Source organism: Pollachius pollachius (assembly GCF_949987615.1).
Source record: "Pollachius pollachius genome assembly, chromosome: 20".
NCBI classification, from domain to species: Eukaryota; Metazoa; Chordata; class Actinopteri; order Gadiformes; family Gadidae; genus Pollachius; species Pollachius pollachius.
Window position 1 is genome coordinate 16,986,021 of NC_136953.1, and position 26,569 is coordinate 17,012,589.

The following is a 26,569-nucleotide window of genomic DNA, read 5'->3' on the forward strand; positions in this document are numbered from 1 at the left end:
AGAGTGTGTTTGTGTGTGTGTTGTGGTAACCCACTCCTCAATGTCTTGGGGTTCAAGGTACGCTTCACGCTTCGGAGTTCGGGTTAAGCCGCACTCGGCATTTATTACAATGATGTGTCCAAACAGGGAGCACTCTAGTGAGCCTCTAGTCGATCGCGGTCTCGAGCGCTTCCCTCGTGCCGCTCGCTCCCGTTCTGCCCTGTCGTCAGCTCTCGTGCTCCTTTTAAGATGGCTCCCGGGCCTTCTCCTCCCTCCGGCCAGGTGTCCCCCATCTCGCTGATTGGGGGGAGAGAAGTGATGCTCTCTGTCGCCGGTTAGTGGGTGGCGACGGTATACGCTTTCCATGACTACCCCTCGGACCCGCCCGGGCCGAGGTTTGAGGCGCGGGATGCCATATGTGTGTGTATATGTGTGTGTTCACAGGCATGCTTGTGTGTTCAGAGACACACACACAGAGGAGGGCGTGGCAGAGAGGTCAGATGTTGTGAAGCTGTTTGCACGTTTCCGTCTCCTCTAGGAGCTATTCGGTGGTCAGCTGTGGTACGGCCGTCCGGCCAGACAACCATCCCAGAAAACAACGGTGTCTACGTCTCCTCAGCGAACAACCAGCGAGTACAAGCCTCGACGCACGCGGACGCCAGGGAAATACTGCAGCGTTTTAAACAACAAAAACTGGAAAGGAAACCGAATCTCCTCCAGGATCTACTTTCACCTCCGACAGGAAGTCAGGCGATGGAAGGGTATGACCATTGACCTTGTAACCTGTAGTGAGAACCTGGTGCCTCTTCAATTCAGTTAAATTCAATTTTATTGGTATAGACCTTCATCACAGGTACAGTCTCAAAGGGCTTAACAGGTCATGTGTTCATGACCCCCCCCCCCCAAGGGAGAGACAAAACTCTCTTAATCAGCAAGGAAGAGATCTAGAGAAGGAATGCAGAGTGGGGGATCCCCCCTTCAGAGTGGGGGATTCCTTGTTCTGGGATGATCAGGAGTGCAATGGGGGCCATTATTGACGTACATTCATAGATATATACAAACGTACAGACATAGAGGCAGAACATTTTAACTCGGTGATGGGGTGCTGGCCGGTTAACCATGAGGAGAGTCCAGGCATCCAGTCGTAGTCACCGCAACACGCGAGAAGTGACAGAATAAAGAATCAGAAGGGAGAAGTGCATGCAAGAAATGTAGACTAGTGCTTATTTCGTAACAACACAAACAAACAGGAGCACGCATCGATCCCTCCTCCTGTGACCAGGACCAGCGCTGGCTCTCTGACCTCTGCGTCTGGTACCTCAGTTCTCCAGCCGCACGCCGCTCTATCAATGTGGACAACCGACTTCTTTCCCAGGAAGATGTTTTTTCTTTCAATTTTTTTTTCTACGGAGCAGAGGAATTTACTTTTGTTGGACGCTGTCGTTGTTATGACATTTTTGACCCTGCTCCTGATTATTCTCTGATGGTTTTCATTTTGGTGTTTTTTTCCTCTCTTCCTCAAATGTTTCTTCTTGCCTCAAACTAAAAACCATCAGCAGAAACAGATCGGATCTCTTGTCTCGACGGAGAGAGCGATATCTGATTCTGGGTGCTGGAGGAGATTTGTGTTTTTGTTATTTTAGTTTTTTTATGACCACATCCTGAGCAGCAAGTGAAACAAAACCTTAGGACGTCGGGTCGGAGGCATCCTACGGCCTCCTACGGCATTCTCACAATTAAGCACCCTTCAGATTCCTGTATGAGACTAAATCAGTGTGCTTAGCGTGTGCTTTAGGGCTCAGGCCCTGCTGGGCCCTCCACCTGCGATGACTCGACCCTTCTCCGATTTGGAAAACGGACGTCACTTAGCAGTGAAATCGAATGGACAAAGATCAATCCCCCGAACGAATCAAGAGCCCAGAGGAGCGACCTCTAATCCAATCCTGTTGGGACCGCTTAGACAAAACAACGCAGACAAACTGCTCTGAAATGGGATTTTTCTGAGCCAATCGTCCGTGTTTGCCTTGTTTCTGACAGTCCATCACAACCCCAAGGGGCGTAGGATGATAAGTACTGTAAGGATCCAACAGAGAGACAGGCAGACAGACAGCTTCATGCCTGGTTTAGGTTCTGCTGCAGCTAGAATCGGTCGATAGCTCAGCAGACCCTGGTGCTGACCCAGAGTTACAAAGACAGAATCAACTCCAAGGAATTGAGGAAAAGTAAAGTTCTGCCTGAAAGTAATCCCAGCTCAGAGGAGGAAGAGAAGATCGATTTACAGTGATATGCAGAGATAGAGCCGGGAAGATAAGAAAGATAAATGGATAGATGAACAGCAAGACAGGTAGAACGATAGATGGACAGATGGAGGCTGACCCATACATGAATAGACAGACAGACAGATATACCTATAGAGTAGACGGATAGCTAGGTGGGGATGGACGGCTTTGAACGCGGTGAGCCAAGACTTCTTCAGCTTCACCCGGAGAAACACCACTTATCAACCAGTTCCCCTCGCGCACACACACACGCACGCACTCGCACTCGCACACGCACACGCACTCACACACGCACACCCACAGTACGTGTATGTGTGTCAGTGTGTGTGCGCGCTTGTGTCAATGCATGTGTGTGTGTCTGTGTCTGTGTGCAGTGAGTGCTGTGTCAGTGCTTGTGTGTCGGTGCATGTGTGTGTCGGTGCATGTGTGTGTGTCAGTGCAATGGCGTGACAGTGCGTGTGTGTGTGTGTGTGTGTCAGTGTGTGTGTGTGTCAGTAAATGTGTGCATTTTGACAGAGTGGCATGGGGGGGGGGGCTGTTTTCTTGCACCTCAGATTCTCTTTTTCAGAACACCCTTTTTTCCTCTACTCCCTGCACCTTGCTGCTTGCACACCCGCCCAAACTGTGATTTCCTGTTTGTTTGTTTGTTTGTTGTATCTCCAAGACTCTTCGTTGTTCATGTCGTTCATCATAACGCCTGCCCAGCTTGGGTCTGCTCACACAGGGTTCCGTCATTCAAAATGGCATTTCTGTCTGCCTGGCAGTCTTCCTTTTCCCTTCGCTATTTCCCTTGTGAATCAACAGACTGACAGACAGACAGACAGAAAGATGGATAGAGAGAGGGATAGAGAGAGGGAGAGGCAGACAGACAGTGGTATAGAGAGAGGGACAGACAGATGGATAAAGGGACGTGCAGACAGATGGCTAGAGAGACAGAAGGACAGATAGAGGGATGGACAGACAGATGGACATAGAGGGAGACCGACGGACAGACAGATGGATAGCAAGAGAGACAGACAGATGGATAGAGAGAGATAGACAGATAGATAAAGGGACGGACAGACAGATGGACATAGAAGGAGACAGACAGACAGACAGATGGATAGAGAGAGAGATAGACAAACAGCGAGACAGATTCCTGTGGCCACCTTAAAGAGTGTCTGTGGTCGAGCCTGATGACTCAGATTCCCAGCCACCCTCTTCTTTCAAGTCTTGTGATTTCCACTTGCTCTCGTGTATGACATTGTTGTTGAACTTCCTGCTTGGCCCTGAAAAAAAGTGAGTTTGTTTACCAGCCGAGGATGAATGTGCATGTGTCACACTCACACACAAGGCGCCAAATACTGACTTCCTGTCTATGCACCGCTGCTCTTTCCCAACACATGTCTGAGTACATGTCGCTGCGGCCCCGTCCGACACCTCCTTCCTGTGCAGCTCCGTCCGAGCGACCTTTGACCCAGAGGACCCACCTCAGATGACCGGCTGAGAGAGAGAGACAGAGAGAGAGAGAGCGGAGCTCGGCTAATCAGGAAGCTGGAGGCCTTTCCTTAATTGGTTCTCTTCCTCCCGCTCCTTGTGCTTCCAGCGTTCAATCCCACAGATTACCGTTTGAAGAATGATTTTCCCTCCTCATTTCTTCCTGGACTAAGATGGATAAGCTGGATGTGAAAATGGGCGATTTCCCATTCCAACCAAAAGATTTCCAAATAGTCGTCGCTCTGTTTGACAAGTTGCAAAGGTCATTTGAAGAATTGCAATCCCTCCTGTCCAGTTTGGTTCTTATATAATCATGCAGAATACTCAAACAACAAAAGCCAATGCAGAGATAACACTAAATGGCTGATCTCTCTATGCCTCGATCTCAGTATGTCTCTCTCACCTTGTCCCTCCCATCTTTGTCTCTCTTCCTCCCGGTCTGTATTTCCCTCGCTCTGCCCTTCTCCTTTATCTTTCGTTCCCTGTTTAATTCTCTCTCTCTCCTGCTTACGGGCAGTCGGCTTACGGAGTCAAACGATGGGGTTTATGGCCTTCTGGCTCAAGGAAAACTCAGCTCCTGATTGCCGGAATTAGCGTAAGCGTTAGCCGTACCTTCCCGTAACAGAGCCCCCCCCCCCCCCCCCCCGTCTACTATTAAAAATCATATTTTGTCCGGTGTTATAATGAAATATTGAAACACAGGGGACTGAGGGAACTGTAAAAGCCTTTTAAATGAATGAGGAACTAGAAAAGGCTATGGTTTACTTAGTCTGTGTGCGTTATTTCTACTTTTGGTTTTTCAGAACCCCAAAGATTATTCTTCTTTTATACAAGCCATAAAGGAGGCACTCAGAAACACAAGACGACGGACTTTAAAGTCTAACTTGAATCGTATGTGGACGGCCGTAAACAATATATAGGCCTGTAGAGGATAGACGGTCAGAGTGGTGACCGACCAGCCTTAAAGCCCCTGATTTAGGAGGCTGAAACAAAAGGCCAAAACTCCTCGCGCTCCTCGCTGTCATTGGCTGACGACACACTTACTGTCCTCTGCGTATCCCGCCTCGGTTCAGCTGTGGAACATTCAAGGAGGAGGCCTCATGCTCCCAGAACTCCAGAGTGGAACCAGAGGCTCCCCGCGGACAGTGAAGAGTACGGAGGAGAAAGAGGAGAAGAAGGGAGGGAAGGACGCGTTGGAAAAGACAGGAGGTCGCCACTCACATAGCGCGGCCGCGGGCCAGGGGCGAGAGGGAGAGAACACTCACCAGCTCTCTTTACTAGCTCTCCCCTCCTCTTCCACGCTGTATCCCTCCTCCTCCAGTCTCCCTAGTCCTCTACATGCTTCCTCCGTCTGTCTCTCTCTCCCTTTGCAACAACTTTCTTACTCTCCCTCTCCATTCTTCCTTCCGCTCTCTCTATTCTTCCTCTCTCTCTCTTTCTCATTCCCTTTCTCCCTCTCTCTCTCGCGCTCTCTCTCTCTCCATTCTTCCTCTCTCTCTCTTTCCCTTTCTCTCTCTCTCTCTCTCTCTCTCTCTCGCGCTCTCTCTCTCTCTATTCTTCCTCTCTCTCTCTATTTCTCTTTCCCTTTCTCCCTCTCTCTCTCTCTCTCTCCATTCTTCCTCTCTCTCTCTTTCCCTTTCTCTCTCTCTCTCTCGCGCTCTCTCTCTCCATTCTTCCTATCTCTCTCTGTCTCTCTCCCCTCTTTCCTCTCTCCCTGGCAGACAGAGAGAGTCTATAAAGATGAGGGATGCTCCTAAGGCGTCTGAAATGTGCTGATGGATGAAGTAGTCACAAGGGTCCGTTGTATCGTCCGCTCAAGAGAAAGGGTTACTTGAGGCATCTCTTATGGATGGACCACTAGAAAATGTAACTTTACTCGTAATTTGGCAAACATATAAATAGTCAAACAAAGGCATTCAAGGATACATACTCTTTTTTATTGTTCACATTTAATCGCTTCTTCCAAAGTGAGTACACCCGTAAATCTCCTTTTAGCTTCCTTGAGAGCACAAGCTAACCCATAGCTGGCCTTTGTCTTAATGAGACCTCAACAATCCTGAGGCACATATTTGATAAGCTGCCAGTTTATCGAAGGCCCGCCCCCGGACATGGAACCTCTTTGTGATTGGATGCTCGGTTCTCCACAGTGCCATTTGGTTTCTGCTTCTGTGCTTCCATCCTTCTGTGCTCAGATCTCTGCAGACTTTCATAAGCTCACGAGCGGAAGTCTAGCAAAACAAGATGGGATAAAGAGAGGAAGTCCAGGCCAGGTGTTTACCGTCCGCAGTCTCTATTAAGTTGCTTTAGTAGTTTACCTTGGCATGGGGATAGGTTACAGTTGACAACATTAAAACAAATAAACATAGTTCCTCTTGCACAACAGCGCACACACACACGGACCAAGCGCACACACACACACACACAGCGCACACACACACACACACACACACACACACACACAAACCCACACACAGTGGAGATAGAGATGCTCGAGTCTCCATTACTTTGCCTGTACAACGTGATACACACCAAAGAACCGTGGTATTCAGTTAAGAGCAAAAGCCAAAGATTAAATCACTTAAGCGAAAGCATTACTGGTGGGACCGCCTAGAGACCACTACACCGTATGGCTTCTGTAAACAGAGGAATAAAGCAGAGTAGGTTCATATAACAGGTTCATATGGCATCATGAACGAACACAAACATTGCTTCATATTTCAGAGATCTGAAATCCCCCCCCCAAAATGGAGAATTGTCGGCTCGGTTGTTATAACTAACAACCGTTAGTAATAATGGCGTCTCTTGTCCTGGGGTGTTGAGGTTGTGGAGGCGGATCGGTCATGGGACTCATGGTGAGATGGCGGTTCACTAATCTGTTCGGCATGGCCCATTCACACTTTTCACACCATTGTTTCTCCTTTCTAAACAGGAACTGTTATTCTCCCCCTGGGGGAATTATGAAGTTTCGTGCGAAGAAATTTCCCCGGCATTAACTACCTTCTTTAAAAACGAACCATGCAGCCCGTGTGTGGGTACCTCCTCGCATCACACTGTGTTTGTCTATGTGGGCTGTTGCATAGGATAGTTGGATGTTGTATTTTGGCTGAGATAAAACCCAGCTGTCTGGCTACTCTGACGTTACACACACAGACACATACATAACACAGAGCAGAGAGCCGTGTCAGCCTGGGAAAGCTGAGCTTCTCGTGTAAGATCTGCTGTAATTCATTGCACAGTAAACACGTGGGAATAGTATTTCTGCACCACAAGATAAACAACCCACTCCGACGGCACGGAGGTCTCGCGAGACCCGGGCGTCCCATCCATACCCGTCTATGGTGAGAGTTTTCCAACTCTCGCGAGATCTCCGAAGTTTCCCACGCCTGTTGTTGTGGCGACTGCCCTTCTCGTTCACTCTCTCTCTCTCTCTCTCGATCTCTCTCTCTCCCTCGCCAGCCGCCACCTCCCATTTCTTCAGTCTCCCTCCTCTCCTCCCACCCCTTTCTCTCTCTCTCCCCGCTCCCTGCGCCTCCAGTCCGCGTCTGTTGTCTCGGCAGAGTGTGTGAGCGTGAAGAGAGGATATCGCGAGTGCTGGAGTTGGAGTGAGAGTTGGTGGAAGATGGCGCCTGTTGTGACAGGGTGAGTCTGAGATTCGTTCAGTGTGATCGTGGGCGGCGGACTCGTCCACCGCGCGAGTTACCGCCACGAAATACACTGTTTTTCGTGAAATAGCCCGGGCGCATGTGGGTGTTTTGCGTGTGGTTCCGGGGCCCGAAAGTGGGGTTTTCTTTGTGTGAATGGCTGTGTGTGAGAGGTTCCAGCCCAGCGGACTGTTGCTGCAGCGGCGGCAGCGGCAGAGCGGTGCGGAGGGCAGCGCGGTCCCCCGTTCTGAGGACCGCGCTGCTTCTGCGGCAACAGTCACATCGCTGGGCTATGCGGGCGGTGGCGCGGTCCTCCTTGCGTGCGGTGGCGCGGTCCTCCGTGCGGGTGGTGGCGCCTTGCTGGGCGGCATCGCGGTCCTCCGTGCGGGCGGCAGCAGCGCCGTGCGCCTATCCCCTCCGCGGGGCGGTAGCGCGGCGGCCGCCTATGCCCCCCCCCCCCCCCCTGAGCTCCACGGTGCCTCCGGTGGGCTTTCCCCAGACATCCACGTTAGCCGCGAAGCTAACCAGAAGGCTACACTCACTAAAGGCTACAGTGTGGCTTCAGACCGCGTTGTGCCTCATGATGTTGATTTTATGTTCCGGGGAGCGATCGCCCCCCGTTGTGAGTTATGGTGTGGCGTCGCGATTCCGCTGTGGCGACATTTCGCAGCGGCGCGTTGGTTTTCCCGAGTGTACCCATGGCCATGTGTGTTGTGGGTGTGCTATCGGCTGTGTCTGCACCCCGTCCCGGCCTGGGCAGAAAGGGTGGACTACAGTGTGTGATTTCATTTTTAAATATGTTCGCTTTGTTGATGTGAAGTTATATAGTCAAAAGTAACTGCAGCCGTTCTTGTCTATGGTATATGATGGCTTCCAGATCCTCGCAGCCCACCTTGTATGATCATCGCCCCTCAAAACATGAAATGTGCTTCACTCTGTTGAGATATCACTAACTAGGTAGTTATTGCTGTAACGCTGTCCCTAGTTCCCAGTGTATAGTCGGTGTTTATCTGATGTATTGATGCATGCAGTGTATCCACATACAGATAAAGAGGTTTGTGCTGATCTAAAATTGCACTGTGCGGAAGGGTACTGTTTTAATGGTGCTACTGTAAATAGACTGGACGGTGTGTGAGGGGTGAGTGAATGCAATGTGATTTTGATTTAATATTGGGAAAAATTACGTTTTGAATTGGAATACACAACTGGCTTAGTTGTCACAAGACGAGCCTACATCCAGTACATGTCCGAGTAAAGCCGTATGGCACGTTGGGAAGTCTCGCACTAACAGCCACTCAAGACATCCTTTGGAGTCAACCCATATCTGATTAAAATGGTTTTCCTGCACATTAGCCAAACACAAGCGCTTTTTGTACTGGCGGGCGGTAATCCTGCAGACAGCTCAGTGGGTGACAGACATTAGCATGGTGTGTGTGTGTGTGTGTGTGTGTGTGTGTGTGTGTGTGTGTGTGTTGGGGCTTTCCAACAGACCGGAGCTGATTTCAGTTGGGGGCAGAGCGAGACAGAGGGAGGTGGGGGGGCCGAGCCAGGGGCCAGCCGGGTCAGGTCTGGGGGACCGGCCACCTGTCCAGATGATATCTGCAGTGTGTGTGTGTGTGTGTGTGTGTGTGTGTTTTCTGCAGCACTGAGGCAGAGTGGTGAGTGGAAGAGGGAGGGAGGCATGGTGGTGGTGGAGAGAGGCTTGTTCTCGGGGGGGTGTAAATTAGCGCCATAAGGGGACCTTATTAGCATGTGGCGGTGCTGTGGCTACGCTAACAACTGGAGGCTAGCGTCGCGGCCCCGTCCGTCCCCCTGCGCACCGCCCTGCTCTGATGGGCTGTGTGTCGGTGGGGGACAGTAGGGGCCCAGACCAGGGCTGGTGGGGGCCATGTGTGGCTGTGTGGGGGGGTAATTATGGGATGCCGTATGCAGACATCAGGCCGCTCTCTGCAGGCACTGGAAGAGGCTGCGGGTGGATTGATTGTTTTGTGTTATTTATTGTCTAATTGTAATATTATACTAGACAGTAAATAGGGGGAAATAGATTGATTGGTTGCCTTTGCTTCATAGTCCTTCCACTTATTTCCTTTAAGATAAATCCTAAATAAATGAATAAAGTCCATTTTAATCTTGTAGCCTGCATTGATTCATAGTGTGGACCATAGCTAGCGGTAAAGCTTTCATTCTAGGTCCCCTGTCTCCGCTGCCCTCGTGTTGGCTCCATTGTTGTTTCTGGTGGTTGAGGTCCTACTGTAGTACAGTACCGACCCCTCCCCTCGCCCAGCGGGGGGCCCCCACAGCACGGGACCAAGCCACTTAAAATACAGAAATAAATGCATGAGGTCAGTGGGTGCATCTGCACCCCTGTCTGAGAGCACACACCCTTTCATCAGATGACGTGTGTGTTTGTGTGTCTCTCTCTGCAGTGTGTGTGTGTTGTGTCTGCAGTGCGTGTGTTGTGCTATTAGCTTGTTTATCAAACACATGGTACCGTGCGCTGTTCTGCATGTTGTGATCCAGAAGGCAGGGCTCCGGGCTGCGTCTTGCTCAAGGGTGCCTGCAGGTAGACTGCGGTGGGCATTGGGGATGGAGGCCAGGACCTTTGGGCGGGGGGTGGAACCACCCCTGACCACCCCACTATCCGGTGACGGTTAGGTGACGAGGTGGCGTCCCGACTGAAGCGGTGCGTGGCGTTTCACACCCCGGACCACTGTGGTTCTGGTTCCTCCTGGAGCCCCCTGACTCACCTGGCACACCCTCGCCTCAACACAAGCCTGGACAGCAGAAGTGAGACGGGGGGGGGGGGGGGGGGGGGGGGTAAGAAGAGCAGATAGTGTTGCTGTCAGCTCGCATCCCTCCCGTGTGCCAGGGAGGACCTGAGTGAGGCCTGAAAGGATAGCAGTGTTCACCTGCGATGATAAAAGCATGAATCACTTATTTCAACACAATGCTCCCTGCTCACCAGCCCTGGGGGATGGAATTCCATTTGGAGAACACACCCCTCCTTCTCCCTCTCTCCCTCCTCCCTCTCTCCCGCTCTCCCTCCTCCTTCTCCCTTCTCCCTCCTCCCTCCTCCCTCTCTCCTCTCCCTGTGTGCTCTCGGTTTTACTTGCGGTTTTACGCTACCTCTTTATATCTCTTTATATCCCTCCCTTACTGTCTCTCCCCTTCTCTCACCTTCTCTCTCTCGCTGTCTCTCTCTGTCTCTCTTTCTCTCTCGCTGTCTCTCTCTCTCTCTCTCTCTCTCTCTCTCTGTCTCTGTCTCTGTCTCTCTCTCTCTGTCTCTCTGTCTCTCTCTGTCTCGCTGTCTCTCTCTCGCTGTCTCTCTCTCTCTGTCTCGCTGTCTCTCTCTCTCTGTCTCTCTCTCTGTCTCTCTCTCTGTCTCTCTGTCTCTCTCTCTCTCTGTCTCTCTGTCTCTGTCCCTCTCTCTGTCTCTCTCTCTCTCTCTCTCTCTCTGTCTCTCTGCTGCGGTAATGATATCACTGAGCTCCGCTCTGGGAGACAAGCTCCACGTGCACGTACTAGCTCCGCGTGCACGTACAAGCGTGTGCCTGTCTGGCCTTGGGTTGGGTGTGCGGAGTAAGGTGTGGACCTCAGTGTGTGTGTGTCAGTGTCACAGAGGGAGAGAGAGATCGTATGTCTAGGTGCATTAGTTGAAGTTATTTTTTTTTGGGGGGGGGGGGCAAGGCTTAGGGTGTTTTACCTAAGTGTGTGTGCGTGTGCGTGTGTCTGTGTGTGTGCGTGCGTGCGCTTGGGAGAGAGCATTCCCTGGGGTGCTCTCCTCTTCCCAGTCCTCTTTATGAAGGCGGGGAGGCTCGGAGATGGGAACAGATGTCGAAGCGCTGACCTTTATGATCACACACACGCACGCACACACATACACCCAACGCACACACACAGGCCTCTACCTTCTCGGGGCTCTGTCTGTGTGTGTGTGTGTGTGTGTGTGCGAGTTGACACAGGACTACCGGGGGGGATTGTTGGGGTGGACTATTTTAAACCTGTTCTGTGTGGTGGTGCTGTCAAACTCTGAAGTAGCCCTGTGGGGGGGGGGGGGGGGGTGTGTGTGTGTGTGTGTGTGTGCGTGTGCGTGTGCGTGCATGGCATGTGTTTTGTTCCTTTACGTTGCGTCAGATTTCCATGGCCCCACTAAAGCGCCATCATGTGCGTTCTCCATCGGTTTGTGCTCTGACCTTCTGGGTTGGTTCTCCCTCTGTGAATTCAGCCCAATAAATATACCGTAAACACAAGAAACGTTACTTCTGCTCACTGCTGACCCTTCCTTCAACTGCAGACTGACAGAGTGGTGTCATCTTTAATCTTGACTTTTCTGATCAAACCGATTGGAGCCTGGAAGCGTCAACGCGTCTCAGTAACAGTTAACTGTTCAGGAACAACAGTAAGAGCACAGGGAGGTAGAGCGTACCTGGATCTCTGCTGGGGACCATACGGTTAGTTACCTAATCGTGTCGGTCCTTCATAGTATCAGTTACTGCGCATGATGTGTACCACTCCGCTGTGTCTCCTGCTTACTCTCTATCGCTTTCACTCTCTCTCCCTCTTTCTCTGCCCGTTTTCATTCTCTCTCTTTTAATCTCTCCTTCCTCTCTTTCACTCCTCCCTGTTCCCTGTCTTTCCCTCCCTCCCTCTTCCTTTCCCCTGTGGTCTGCTCTGCCTCGTTCTCTCTGCCAGGGCTGTGATGGGGTTGGATCCTCTCCTCTGCTGTCCTGGCCCAGAGGGCCGTATCGACAGACTCCAGGGCTGTTGTATTTACATACTAAGGGACCTGACAGGCACTTCAGAGCTCCACTTGGTGCTGAAAGCCCTGGGGTAAAGCTGGAGGCTGTGATGATGTCAGTGCTTCAGTTTGTTCTATCTTTGTAGATTTAGGGCTAAGTCTTCAATTAGTTAATTCACCTTTAGTGAACTTATTTCCTCAGTGTACTTGGTTTACGTCCATGGTGGATACGGGCTGGGATTTGTCCCGTACCTGAACCTATTTAAGGTAGGGTTCTAACGTTGGATAGATACCCAAGGTTATATGATAAACATTGAAAACTGAAATAGGGGCGCTGACATAGGTCAGTGTTATCTGAAACCCGCGCTCTGTGTGTGAGTATCTGCTCTGATGCCCAGTCCTTCACCCTGCTGGTCCTCCTGTTCCATCACTAACTCCCGCTAGAGTCGGTCTGCACGTGACAGCAAGGGTCACGGTGATGGGGTCCCATCTACATCAATATTTGCATCGTTCTTTGAGATAGGATTTAGTCTGGGATTTCGCTGAAACGAGAGGCAGAGATTTGGGGGGGGGAAAGCTTTGAGATAACAAGCCCTCAGAAATCCAAAGGCAGTCTTTTGATTGGCTGGGAGCATGGGAACCGTTGGAATGTGTGAGTCTGAATCTCCGGCTCTCTGTCCCCCCCTCGGTGCGTTTTCATTGGCTGCCGCTCCGATGACACCCTCGCTGCGTCCCCGAGCTCCTCCTTATCCGAGCCGCTCCACACTGGAGTCTGAGCAGACGTCCAGAGGAAGCCTGGACACGCGAGATTAGCACTAGCATAATACCGCGGTGCTGAACCTCTCAGACCGTCCAGCGTGCGCTCGGAGGACGACGATGACCTCACCGCATCCTCCTCAGAGCATCGCAGAAAACACCCCCTCAACGGTCCCTGTTGGCCACGTATTATAATTAGCGCTAAGAGCAGGCACAAATCATCGGCACCGCCATGATGACCTCATGCGTGTATCTCCCCCCCCCCCCCCCCCCCTAAAGAAAGCAGCGCTCCTGCCAGAGGATGGGGGAAAACACGGGGATGTGAGTGTAACACCAGTGTGGGTTTGGAAAAACAAGCTTCACCGCGCCATGTTCGATGGGGAACCAAGCCCACTGCGGTGTCAGCCTTGGCCAGGAGCCCCCAAATCAGTCTGGGAGGGGGGGTTTAACGAGAGTGTAAGGATACAGCCCTGAAAGTACTGTGTGTTGGTGTGTGTGTGTGTGCGCGCGCGCCCATGACCTTTGCCCTTCCCTGTCATCTCTTCTCGTTTTGCTGTCGGTAGCGATTACGGCATCGCCAAGGGAACGGGCGGCTCTCTCGCAGTGTCAGCACTTCTCTAATCCATCCCCCCATCCTTCCACAACACACGCAGGATGCTTCATTCAGAAAACATGAGTTGACCGGACACACACACACACACACACACACACACACACACACACACACACACACACACACACACACACACACACACACACACACACACACACACACACACACACACAGAGAGAGAGTGACCGTTGACTCTTGTTGTTGTTGTTTACCTCTCCCGTACCCCCCTCTGTTTCTCGTCGTGTTTGGAGAGAGACCGTCTGGTTATTGACTCTGCGTGTTGGTGTATGATAGTGGTTGTAGTACTAAGTGGGAGTAGTGGCAACAGTTCTCCACCCGACACTGTTGCTGTTCCTGCTATGAAGCCACCAGGAGAACTCCCTCCCAGACGTCCTTGACTCTGCAGACCCCTGGGCCGTACCCACGCTCCTCTGTGCTTCAGGTCGGACTGCAGTCCACCTGAACAGGCCCCCCCCTCGCTCTGACCACAACACGTTCCCACAGGCCTTTGGCAAACGGCTGTTGACTCTGCACTCAGTGATAAGCATCAGTGGCCGAATGCCCGCGTGGAGAACCTACTTTAGGGAAGTGACTCTTCCTCCACACCCCCTCCTCCTCGTCCTCCTCCTCCTCCTCCTCCTCTAGTTTGGTCACAGTGTTCGAGGTTTCGGCTGAGGAGGGAAGCAGCTGGTTTGGACAAGTGAAAGAAAATGTCATCATGTCGCAGTGAGAGTTTACAAACCCCAGTATAGCCGACCATATGAGAGATATGTTGTCTGTATGTCTTCATGATGTTCACCAAGAGTCTAACTTCTGGGACGTATTTTATAGCTGTGTTATTAGCGTAGCCCAAAATGAAAGATGCTCCTGTTTTTCTGGACAATGACTCGCCGTGGTCGTAACCATTTGTTTTTGAAATTCCAGATGTATTTTCTACTTGTCTAGATGGTCAACCCCCCCCCCCCCCATCCCTTGTTTTCAACCCTAACGACACTCAGAAATGAAAAACAACTGTTTTTCAAGGCTGCAGTAACACAGTTCCCAGAATTCCCACCAATGCTGGTGGACCACACTGTGATGAATACCGCTGGAGAATGTCTCTCGGTCCGTTCTGGAAGCTCAACCCCCAGGGACTCTCGCTCGCTTTATGCCCAGATCAACATCACTGGCTGTGGGGGACACCAGGCCCGGCACATCCCCTCTGTGGGATCCATGGACGGAGTCGGCGCTCTAGGGAAGAGGCTAACCCTTGCCAGGAGGCTTACAGGAACAAGGCAGCGTGCGAGAAGAGGCTTCTACCCTGGAAGTGATGGTTCCTGCCTCCAGAACCCTCCCTCTGTTCCTCTCTTACTCAACCACACCTAAACTCCACTCTGAGATATGCTCGCTTTCTCCGGAGGAATCGGACTCGTGGCATTCCTGTGGCCGCGATTCAGTGGTTCTGGCCCCCCCAGGAATCCTCCATCCCAGTGAAGTAATGGCCGTGCGTGTCAGCAGAGAAGAAGCGGGGGGTGGGGGGTGGGGGGGAGATTGTGGTCGGGGGTAAAACAATGGTGTTCCTCTGCTCTGGAGAGAGCGCTGTTCGTGTTGCGGTGGACCTTCTCAAGCTTGTGGCCTGCAGTGTGTGGCTCTGGAGCGCCCGCCATGCTGCGCTGCCGTCGCGGTGTCAGCGACGTTCACATGAGATCACCCTCCAGCGAGGAGGAGGAGCTGGCGGCCATCTTCTTCTGCTTTGGGTTCCCGAACGACTCGTTCTCCAGACTCCGATTGCTCAGCGGCTTCCATGTGTTGTATCTCTAATCGGTTAACCGGTTCCCCACCATACGACGATGTGTCAGGCTGCATAGTTGGTGTTTTTGGTGTCATCTTTCCGACAGAGAGCAATGTTATACGCCTTTTAACCTCTTTATAATTTCAAATCCGGACCGTGCATCTCAAAACCATTACGTGCACATAAAGAGAACTGCACAATGGATATTAATGCAAATGCACTTCAGTCTTTGGTCCTAAAAACATTTCAGTCTCTTTTCAGACCACAGATTGTTTTACATGCCCCCCCGTCTTCTGCTCCCCCACTCCTCTTCTCCTCTCCTCCTCTCCTCCCCCCCTCCTCTACTCCTCCCCTCCTCCTCTCTTCCTCTCCTCCCCTCCTCTAGTCCTCTTCTCCTCTCCTCTCATCCTCCTCTCCTCCCCCCTCCTATACTCCTCCCCTCCTCCTCTCCTTCCCTCCTCTCCTACCTCCTCCTCTCTTCTACTCCTCCTCTCCTCCCTCCTCCCCTCCTCCTCTCCTCCTCTCCTCCCCTCCTCCTCTCCCCCACTCCTCCTCTCCCCCACTCCTCCTCTCCTTCCCGCCTCCCCTCCTCTACTCCTCCTCTCCCCCACTCCTCCCCTCCTCCTCTCCTCTCTTCCTCTCCTCCTCTACTCCTCCTCTCCTCCCTCCTCCTCTCCCCCACTCCTCCTCTCCTCCTCTACTCCTCCCCTCCTCTCCTCTCCTCCCTCCTCCTCCTCTCCTCCTCTCCTCTCTTCCTCTCCTCCTCTACTCCTCATCTCCCCCACTCCTCCCCTCCTCATCTCCTCTCCTCCCGCCTCCTCCTCTCTTCCTCTCCTCCTCTACTCCTCCTCTCCTCTCTTCCTCTCCTCCTCTACTCCTCCTCTCCTCCCTCCTCCTCTCCCCCACTCCTCCCCTCCTCCTCTCCTCCTCTCCACCCCTCCTCCCCTCTTCTACTCCTCTCCTCCCTCCTCCTCTCCCCTCCCTGTCTGAACCCATCCATGGGGGGGGGGGGGGGGGGGTCAGACGTTCACTCTGCTGAGGGAAGTGCAACACTAACTAGTTCCTACTGACACCCATCACTGCTACCTGTGTGTGTGTGTGTGTGTGTGTGTGTGTGTGTGTGTGTGTGTGTGTGTGGTAGTATCATTGAGGTGGGGGGGTCATCTAACGTTCAAGGCCCCGGAAGGTCGCGACCCCGACCCACCCACTGCTCTTGCTGTATCTCATCTCCTGACAGCTTCACCCGGAGCACCCTGACCTGCCTTGACCTCGTGGCCGGGGGTACACTTGTCAGCTCAGTGCGAGGTTCAAGATCTGATTATTAATACATGAGCTCTTGTCTCTCATCTCCCTGGGGGAGGGAGAGAGTGGGGGGAGGGATAGAGCCAGAGAGGGTGGGGAGAGGGAGATGGGGGGGAGAGAGAGAGAGAGAGAGAGAGGGAGGGAGGTAGGGAGAGAGCAGGAGGGTGAGCGAGAGAGAGAGTATGAGAATATGTCTATGTATATTGCGAGTACTCAGGCCCCCAGTTTGACTCCTCCATGACCCTCTCCCTCGCTCCACCTCCCCGCCCTCCTCTGTGTTCCCCCCCCCCCTTCCCCATGTGCGCATTGTGGATCGGGTTGTGGATCTGGAGCGTGTCCAGAACACATACAGCAATCACGGCCGCTAGCCCGCTAGCCACATCCAGATGCTAACGCCAGTGTTTTTGTTTTATAGTCGCTCGGATGTCAAGGTCCTGCGCTGGGCCCCGGGCCCGGGGGGGGGGGGGGGGGGCAGGGGGGACGTCACCTTGAAGCCACACATGGTGTCACTCAGCATTGCTCTGGACCCCAGACACTGGAGGTGTTGTCACCGCGTGGATGGAGTCAGGCGTTCAAACGACAACCGCAGAAAGCGTCGACCAATGGAACACATTGAGGCCCACCAGGCGGTAGGCTTGTGAGCGAGTGTTTCCATCTCGCTGTTACGGTGAAGCTCCTCTTCTAGGCCTTGTAGAACCCTGTGCTTGTAAAACAACTAACAAGTGCAGTTTATTGTCTTAAGAGGACGATGGGGGCAGCCTCTGCCAGAGAACATCTGAACATCCCCCCTCTCGTGGACACAGGTCTGCTCCTGCCCCTCAGTCATACCTAGATTAGTTCATTTGGATGTTTGGGTCCCCATATTCAGCTTGTTATGCCATGGCTCTGTGTAGGAGATAGGGTACGAGTGGGCGAGATGAGGGGACGAGATGAGGAGACAAGATGAGGGGGCGAGATGAGGGGACGAGATGAGACAAGATGAGGGGACGAGATGAGGGGACGAGTGGGCGAGATGAGGGGACGAGATGAGGGGACGAGTGGGCGTTGGTGTCTCCTCGGGGCTGGAAGGCCGTTTCCCTGGAGACCTCCAGATGGAACGTTGATGTTGGCGAGTGTGGTCGAGCAAGGCGGAGAGAGATTGAGACGGAGAGAGAGCGAGGGAATTGATGGAGCCTTATTTTGGCTCTCCCCTCTGTCATTAAACTCTCCCATGTCAGAGACGGCCAATCGGTGGCCTACTGTGTGTGTGTGTGTGTGTGTGTGTGTGTGCCTACAAACCCCAGCTCAAGTGACCCACCCATCTCAAACCACTCTCTCTCTCGCTCTGTCGTACACACGCCCTTGACTCTGCCCGGCGGGGTGTATCGGCGGCAGCTAGCCAACCTCCGCCATCCCCGGGCCAGCCGGCCAATCAGCTCGCAGCGTCCGCCAGCTATGCAGCAGTCACTTACCTCCAGACGATGAGCGAGGCTTCGGCCGGACCCTGGAGACTGAGATGTCTACAAAGGCAGACCACCCGTCTACCACCAGTCCATCCCTCACCTCTAAACACCTCACTTAGGCTCAGTACCAGGTTTACAGCCCACTAGTGCTCGTTAACAAGCCACCAAGTCTTTTGCTGATGATAGAAACCACCAAGTCTATTGCTAATTAACAAACCACCATTGCTTATTAGCTAACCACCCAGCCTATTCCCTGTGATAGCCTGTTGCAAATAAGTCAATCTCAGAGCAAGAAAATGAATTCATTCCTTGGTGGTGGTCTTGCTGTCAGTGTTTTAGCTCTGATCTCGCTCACGGCGAACATGCTAAAGGCAGTCTTGCTTACAGTGATTGCTATTAGGTCTTTCTTACGGGGGTCTAGCTTAAGCGATTCTTGCTATCAGTGCTGTTGCTAACGGCGATCTTGCTAACAGCAGCTCTTGCTACCAGTGCTGTTGCTAACAGCGCTGTTACTAGTGGTGCTGTTGCTAATGGTAGTCTTGCTTACAGTGATTCTTGCTAACTGGTCTTTCTTACGGCGGTCTTGTCATCAGGGATCTTGCTAACATGTTGTAGTGGGTAGGATGTTGGTCTGTGATGAGCCTCTCTCCAGATTGGGTAGGATGTTGGTCTGTGATGAGCCTCTCTCCAGTTTGGGTAGGATGTTGGTCTGTGATGAGCCTCTCTCCAGATTGGGTAGGATGTTGGTCTGTGATGAGCCTCTCTCCAGATTGGGTAGGATGTTGGTCTGTGATGAGCCTCTCTCCAGATTGGGTAGGATGTTGGTCTGTGATGAGCCTCTCTTGGCGGCCGTTGGACAGGGTTGGCACACAGGGTAACACATGGCTGACAGTTGAGACAGTACCCAACTGCTGCCACCACAAACCCACACACAGCCCCCGGTGTCTCCCTGCTGTCCACAACAGTCCCCTCCCTCTCTCCTCCCTGTTCTCCCTCACTGTCTCCTCCCTGTTCTCCCTCTGACTCCTCCCTGTTCTCCCTCTGACTCCTCCCTCTCTGAGTCCTCCCTGTTCTCTCCCTCTGACTCCTCCCTGTTCTCCCTCTGACTCCTCCCTGTTCTCTCCCTCTCACTCCTCCCTGTCTCCTCCCTCTGACTCCTCCCTGTTCTCTCCTTCTCACTCCTCCCTGTCTCCTCCCTCTGACTCCTCCCTGTTCTCTCCCTCTGACTCCTCCCTGTTCTCTCCCTCTGACTCCTCCCTGTTCTCTCCCTCTGATTCCTCCCTGTTCTCTCCCTCTGACTCCTCCCTGTTCTCTCCCTCTGACTCCTCCCTGTTCTCTCCCTATGACTCCTCCCTGTTATCTGACTCCTCCCTGTTCTCTCCCTCTGACTCCTCCCACCTCCTTCATGTCCAATAGTCTAGTGATTATTCTTTGTATTAATGATCTAATCTCCCTATAATAACAGCATGACCATCCAGAGTTACCAGAGCCCAGTGATGTGGTTTAGAATGACCTAAAACTGAAGGAATAACCCTTTCCTGTGATCAATACATTTGGCAATAGACTGAATCTATTAATCATCTATTAAACATTACTTTACTTAACATTACTTAAAGTACTGACCTCCATATTTGGCTCTTAAGCTAAATTAAAACGGTATTTCACAAGGAAATGCATTCTCTCTCTCTCTCTCTCTCAGGCTTGGCATGTGAGCACTCTACTTAACTTTTGGTGTGCGTACGTGTAAGAACAGATGACATGGGAGTGGAGGTATTTCTCTGAACACTGCCAGGGGTAACATCTCTTGTGCTCTCAAATGTCCTCTCAGTCTCTCGCTCTCTTTTCTCTTTCTCTCACATGCCACCCACTACTGAAGCTCTCTCGCCCCCCCCAACACACACACACACACACACACACACCCGCCATCCGCAAGGTGACTCCATGTGTTTTCCCCCCTCTGATCACATGACCTGACCGCCGGCCCCCAGCACTGCTGTGTGATTTACGGTGGGCCACCGGCACCAGCCCAGGGGCCACGGGGAGATGACTAGGTCACCTCACCATTCCTCAACCCTCTTTTGATTTGAGTATCTGATGCCCAAGACCAGGGAATACACAAAACCAACAGATCCATTCAGGGTCAGACAATGGCTAATGGCTCCAGGAGTAATGGTGAATGGACTCTTTTTTTTATACAACGCTACTCTAACCAGTGGCCACTCAAAGCTCTTTACAACATCGCCTCACATTCTCCCATTCATACACACATTCACACACTGATGGTGGAGTCGACCACGCAGGGCGACAGCCAGCTCGTCAGGAGCAGTCAGGGTGAGGCGTCTCGCTCAGGGACACCTCGACACGCGAGGATGAGCCGGGGATTGAACCAGCAACCTTCCGGTTACCAGCCAACCCGCTCTGCCTCATGAGCCACATGCCGCTCCAGGTGATGAGCATCATGTAACTACGCTCTGTACGTGCATCAGACCAAAGGAACCCGTTTCATGGTGTTTTTATGAGGGTCCGTTTATGGTTCAATACCTGCACGCAGCAAACCCGTGACTAAAAACACAGCCCCATTCGCCACTCAGTGTCACCGTGGCAACGGGCGTTGTCCCCGTAGAGGCGTGGCCTCAGGTTGTTATGCCGCCCCCCAGGCAATGAAACCAAACACTCCTAGCAGCTCTAATCTCTGAGGCCCCCGTGCACACACCCACACACAAAGTGTACACCGGCTGCAAGCATACACACACATACATGCAAATGCAAATACAAACACGCACCGTTTTCTCTGCCATGGGTATTTCCCTTACACACACACACACACACACACACACACACACACGCTGATCCCACCTCGTTGTGTAACAGTGACAGTTATGTGGAAACCCGTCGACCAATTAGCCGACACCGCTTTCTTACTTTTCACACACAGACCCCAGGAACAGGAAGTACTGTGGCACCACCGTCCAACCAAACGGCTCGGTTGACCTTTTCCAAACTAAAGATGTTGATGAATAGACTTTGATTTTATGAATATATATTTATTTTTATTCTCATAAAAGATGGATAAACGGACGGACAGTAAAGATAAGAGAGTTGGAAAGGAAAGCATTCGGGCCTTGGAGCTTTGCGTTGAGCCTGTTAAGACCTCCTTTGAATGGTAATGTAATCTTAGTACACACACACACACACACACACACACACACACACACACACACACACACACACACACACACACACACACACAGTCTGCTGCCTCAGTTGACCTCCTGGGGTCCCCCTTTGACCCTTGACCTTATGAATGATTGCGTCTGAGTCCTGATGCGCTGTGAAAGAGATTTCTCCAGGGACGTATACAGACACACACACAGACACAAAGATTTGATGCGATCGATGTGCAGCGAGTTTAAGAAGACCGGAGCATCTTTGTTGTCAGCAGCATAAGGTTTAAGTAGTAAAGGTCAAAGTAATGGTGTCAAATATTTAGTTAAGCATTCATGCACGTACACATTCAGTCAGTTTACTGATCTTGTTGAGAGGGAGGTCTTTCTGTTTTGAATAAGAAATGTGTTGCTGAATGATTCTTTGCTTCTGAGAATTAGTTCAGGGATTACTGCGTGTGTGTGTGTGTGTGGGTGCAATGTTTTGGTCTGTCAAAGCTGTAGCCTACATCCTGTGGTGACTGACAGCCAAAGCTCTCTCCTCCCCAGGAGTGTGTGTGTGTGTGTGTGTCTGCAGACGTGTCTACCTGTGATACTTGTGTGTGTGTGTTACGAGTGCAAGGTGGTGCATTGTGTGGAGTGAGCACTACTGCTGGCTTGAACCCGACCAGATGGCGTTTGTAGGTTAGAGGGAATCTTCCGCTATAATCGCCCAACTGTCAGACGGCGGGGTAATAGAATTAGACCTAGAATGTTTTAAGATGTGTAGCAGATCGCCCGGCCCGGCCTCACACTTTTTCTTTTCTGACATGGTTCTTTCTGAGCGTTGTGTGTTTCTCCACCTCTGTCTGAAGGCAGGGCTGCAGCGTCAAGTTGAGACTCTTCTCTGTACCTCGCGGGCATCTGTATCAACTCGTTACCAGCAGCTAGTGTTGATGTGGTCGATGAGGTGGAATCACGCGCACACACGCATGCACACACACACACCAGTATAGACACACACACACAATCGTATAGACACACACACACATGCACGCATAAACATACCCACGCATGCAGGCAACATGACAAGTTCATCCAGAATGCATTTATGCAAAGTGCAAAAACACCTCAGTTAGCATGAGGGGTTGAGCTAGAATGTATAAAGGTGTGAAAATGAGCAGGGACACACACACACACACACACACACACACACACACACACACTCAGTAAGCAAGCTCTATTTTCTTGGTAGTTAGTTCTTGGGAAGAACCCCATCAGAATCTATTAATACTACCAATGCTAATACTACTAATATCTCCCTCTAGTGCTGGATCAGATGAGCCCTGATCAGCGCCTGCGGGCCTCTGAGCAGCACACGTCCTGTGTTGGGTTAGGCTTATCTCAGCGCTACATAGCGTGTATCCTCCACGGGCGCCTCATTGTTCTCCAGCCGTCTCCATGTCCTGTAGTGATGGATGATCAGAGTGGGAGGAGTCCCCCATCATCTACACTCTGAGCGGCTCTTTGGGTTCTCACAGGAGCGCTCACCACATCAGAATGCTCTTTCTGAGCCACGCTGAGGTCCTGCCTGTTTGATACCACCCCTGCTGGAGTGTCTCTGAGCAGGGCACCAGCCCCCCCCAGGATCAGTGATAGTAAACAGGGAGGGAGAGGAAGGAAGGGGGGGGAGGGAGAGAGAGTGAATAATTTAACTCCCGTTCTTCTGCCCACGCTTCCTTTTCCTCTCGTGTGTGTGTGTGTGTGTGTGTGTGTGTGTGTGTTAGAATATAATTTAGGAGTGACTAGACTGCTGTTTTGTGTCTGATCGCGTGCGTGTCAATTTCTTCGGCTTTCACATAGGAATGTTAGGCAATACAAACGTATACAAATGTTGTGTATTCTCTTCAAATAGTGAGTCCAGCAGTGGAGATGCGAGGTTGTAGACGAGCTATTTGAACCTTAGCGTCTGTGTGAACTCTAGCACAGAGGGCAGGGGCTGCCAGGTGTTAGCTCGAGGCGGGGTGGTGGGCTTGTGTTAGCGGCGGTGCACCTCGCGGCTTCCTGTGTTTGTCTCCTGTACCCGTGCTGCGGTTTATCCACCCGGCGTGGCGGCCATGTTGATGTTAGCCCGGAGCTAGCCGGGGGCGGTGCCTGTCGCGGCCCGCGGCTTTTCACAGAAATCATAATCGTGAGAGTTCAGTCTCGGGTGTGAGGTGATACCACGCACCTTCAGAGTCTTCTTGCCTGTCTGCTTGTGTGTCTGTGTGTGTGTGTGTGTGTGTGTGTGTGCGTGGTTCAGCATGGATTGATTACATGTGGTGCGTTGCCCACCGGTCAGTGGTGGTGTAGGTGGACTATCATCGTCACTCGACCCCACCCCAGGGAGAGACAGATGGAGAGATAAACAGAAGGAGAGACAGAGAGACGGAGAAGAGGAAGGAAAGATGAACAGGAGGAGAGAGAGAGAGAGAGACGGAGACAGACGGAGAAGAGGAAGGAGCGATGAACAGGAGGAGAGACAGAGAGACGGAGAAGAGGAAGGAGAGATGAACAGGAGGAGAGAGACAGAGAAGGAGAGATATACAGACATACAGACAGACTGAGAAAGAGAGATGGAGAAGGAGAGCTGAACAGACAGAAAGAGAGAGAGAGGGGAAGGAGAGAGATGCAGATAGTGAGATGAAGAAGAGAGACAAGCAGACTCAGAGAGATTGAGAGAGAGACATCGGCGTTTCACTATGGGAACCTTATTGATTGACCCCCCGTTCTATAATTATTCCACATTCAGCTCCTTCTCTCTTTATCCCTCTCTCCTTCTCTATATCCCCCACTCCCTCTCTCTATCCCTTTCTCTCTCTTTCATACTCGCTCTCTTTGAATCTTTTGATCCTCTCTTTCCCCCCCCTTTCAAACATCCCCCCCTCCCTTCCAGGGTCGGTCCTAATGAACCCTTGGATGGTATGGGGAGGCAGGCTTTGCATTCTGACACAGATCTCTGTGTGAAGCTGTGGTTGAAGCGAGGACAGTTCTGTAAAGCAGAGCACTGAGACGTCAGTCACTGATTTCACCTTCCTCTAACACACACACACACACACACACACACACACACACACACACACACACACACACACACACACACACACACACACACACACACACACACACACACACACACACACAGTGGCAGAAGGTCACACTAGGATAAATGTAGGGCAGCATGTGTAGGTGGTGGCTGGTGTGGGCCTTCAGGTCCAAAGCCTGAGTCAGCACATTTCTCTTTCTTCCTTCCTTAGTTTATCCTCCACCTCGCTCTCTCACTGCTCTCTCCCCCCCCCCCCCCCCCCCATCACAACCGAGGTGTTTTGACTCACGGGCTCCCCCAAACCTCTGTTGGTATCCATGGAAACAGGGCTGGGACCAGCATTGTGAGTTCTGTCAGGGGATGTGGAGAGGAGCTCCTTGACCCATCTCAACTGACTTTTCAGAAAGGAGTCGATTTCTTCTTCATCGTTTTACTTAGAAATGACTTTGATGTCATGAATGATGGTGCTAACCTCTCTGAGAGGGCGTGACGTTCAGAACCTTAACCCTCAACCCCAATAGCCTGCAGCAGTACGCACGCATGCACACACATACGCATGCACACACAGACCTTTGCTGCGGTTTCGGTCCATCATTTCAAGCTGTCAAAGACCTAGTGAAAGGTGTGTGTGAGTGTGTGTGAGCGTGTGTGTGTGTGGGTAACGTCTCTCATGGTTTCTCGTCTTCTCTCTCGTCTTTACAGGAAGTTTGGGGAGCGTCCTCAGCCACAGCGCCTAACACGGTGAGTACACACGCACACACACTGCACAAGACGCACACACTGCACAAGACACACACACTGCTAACACTACACACACTGCACAAGACACACACACTGCTCACACCCCACACACACACGATACACACATGCGGTATGCATGTGTGTGCTTGTGTTTTCCGGGTAACTGTGGGTGTGTGTTTGTGTGGACCCCAGCGGGGGGCGATGACGGGGCTCGCTGATTGGCCGAGAGAGAGGGCATGTTTCTGGGGGTCGGGGTTAATGTGTTCATTCATGTTCTGCCATGGGCCCCACCCAGCCCTTCGTTGCCATGCTAACCCACCGTTTACCCACACAGACACAAACACGTGTTCCTGTTTGTTTGTTTGTTTGTTTGTTTGTTTGTTTGTTGTTGCCAATGTGACTCAGGCCCCATCCACACGAAGCCGATTTTTTTGGCGAAACCGCATAAGTTTTGTGCGGTTCGGCCTTCCGTCCAGACGAAGCCGGCGAATCCGCTGCCCGAAACCGCACAGATCTGAAACCACCCTCGGAGGTGTTTCAGATCTATCCGGACCTATGCGGTTCCTTGTTAGGATTCGTGTGGACGCCTGACACCGCAAACCATGACGTCATCGCCCCACCCCTCGACCCTCTAGCCAATGACTCTTAAGCCCGCGGCGTCTTTGTAAGCAACGGGCAGCCTTTATGCGCATGCTCGCCTCTTCTTCTCTGGATTTCTGTAGCAGAAGCAGCGCCCCTGATGGGCCTGGAATGTGTACTACATTGTTTCTACAGATCTATGCGGTTTTGCAATGACCGTCTTTACGGAGATATTCCTGAACCGCATAAAACGAAACCGGATCGTTTTCGCCCGTTTCGGCTCGGTGTGGACGGGGCCTCAGTGTGTTTGACAGGTGTCTCTGGGGCTTTGTCCTCGGTGTTGTTGTTTGTTGTTAGTGCGATTGTGCTCCACCTCAGTCATCAGATTAGTTCCTTTTTCAGTTGTATTGGTTTTTCTGATCGGGCACACTTGGAGACGGCTCAAAGCCCAGTGAGGTCCTCCAGGGTGCGCTGAAGGCAACCGCAGCGCCTTCCTGTTAGGAAGGATTCTCAGGGGGAAAGCAACACATGACGCACACGCAGGCACACACACACACACACACACACACACACACACACACACACACACACACACACACACACACACACACACACACACACACACACACACACACACGCACACACAGTCGAGGCTGGCCAAGCAGGTGCAGGCAGTACGGTGGTTCCACGCTGCTAGCTTCTGTGTTGAGCTAGTGGCAGCTCACAGCTAGAGGAAGAGCCTTCGGGGCCAATCAGCTTCATCCACTGTTCCGACCCTCTGCCCACACACAGCACTTTACAAATACAAATGAATACACACATTTACCCATTCACACGCACACATGCGCACACATGCACATTCACTGGCCTCAGAGCTCTATGCCGTGCACGGCAGCGACCAGCCTGTCTGGAAAAGTTGGGTTTGGTGTTTCGCCCAAACTCTTTATTTTATGATTTGAAATGTGCATAGTTAGTTCCAGCGGTCAGCGTCATGTTAAAGCCATGGAGCCAGACAGACAGACAG

At 52.0% G+C, this 26,569-nt stretch overlaps 1 protein-coding gene across 1 annotated transcript in view; it reads left to right on the forward strand.

Annotated features, from left to right (window-relative positions):
• Positions 1-7,314: 7,314 nt before the first annotated feature.
• rbpjb (recombination signal binding protein for immunoglobulin kappa J region b) overlaps positions 7,315-26,569 on the forward strand; it is a 33,417-nt gene continuing 14,162 nt past the window's right edge. Inside the window, exons 1-2 of the mRNA XM_079757692.1 lie at positions 7,315-7,373; positions 24,928-24,966. Coding sequence (XP_079613818.1) covers positions 7,354-7,373; positions 24,928-24,966 — 59 coding nt within the window. The 5' untranslated portion in view covers positions 7,315-7,353. The remainder of the gene's footprint in view (positions 7,374-24,927; positions 24,967-26,569) is intronic.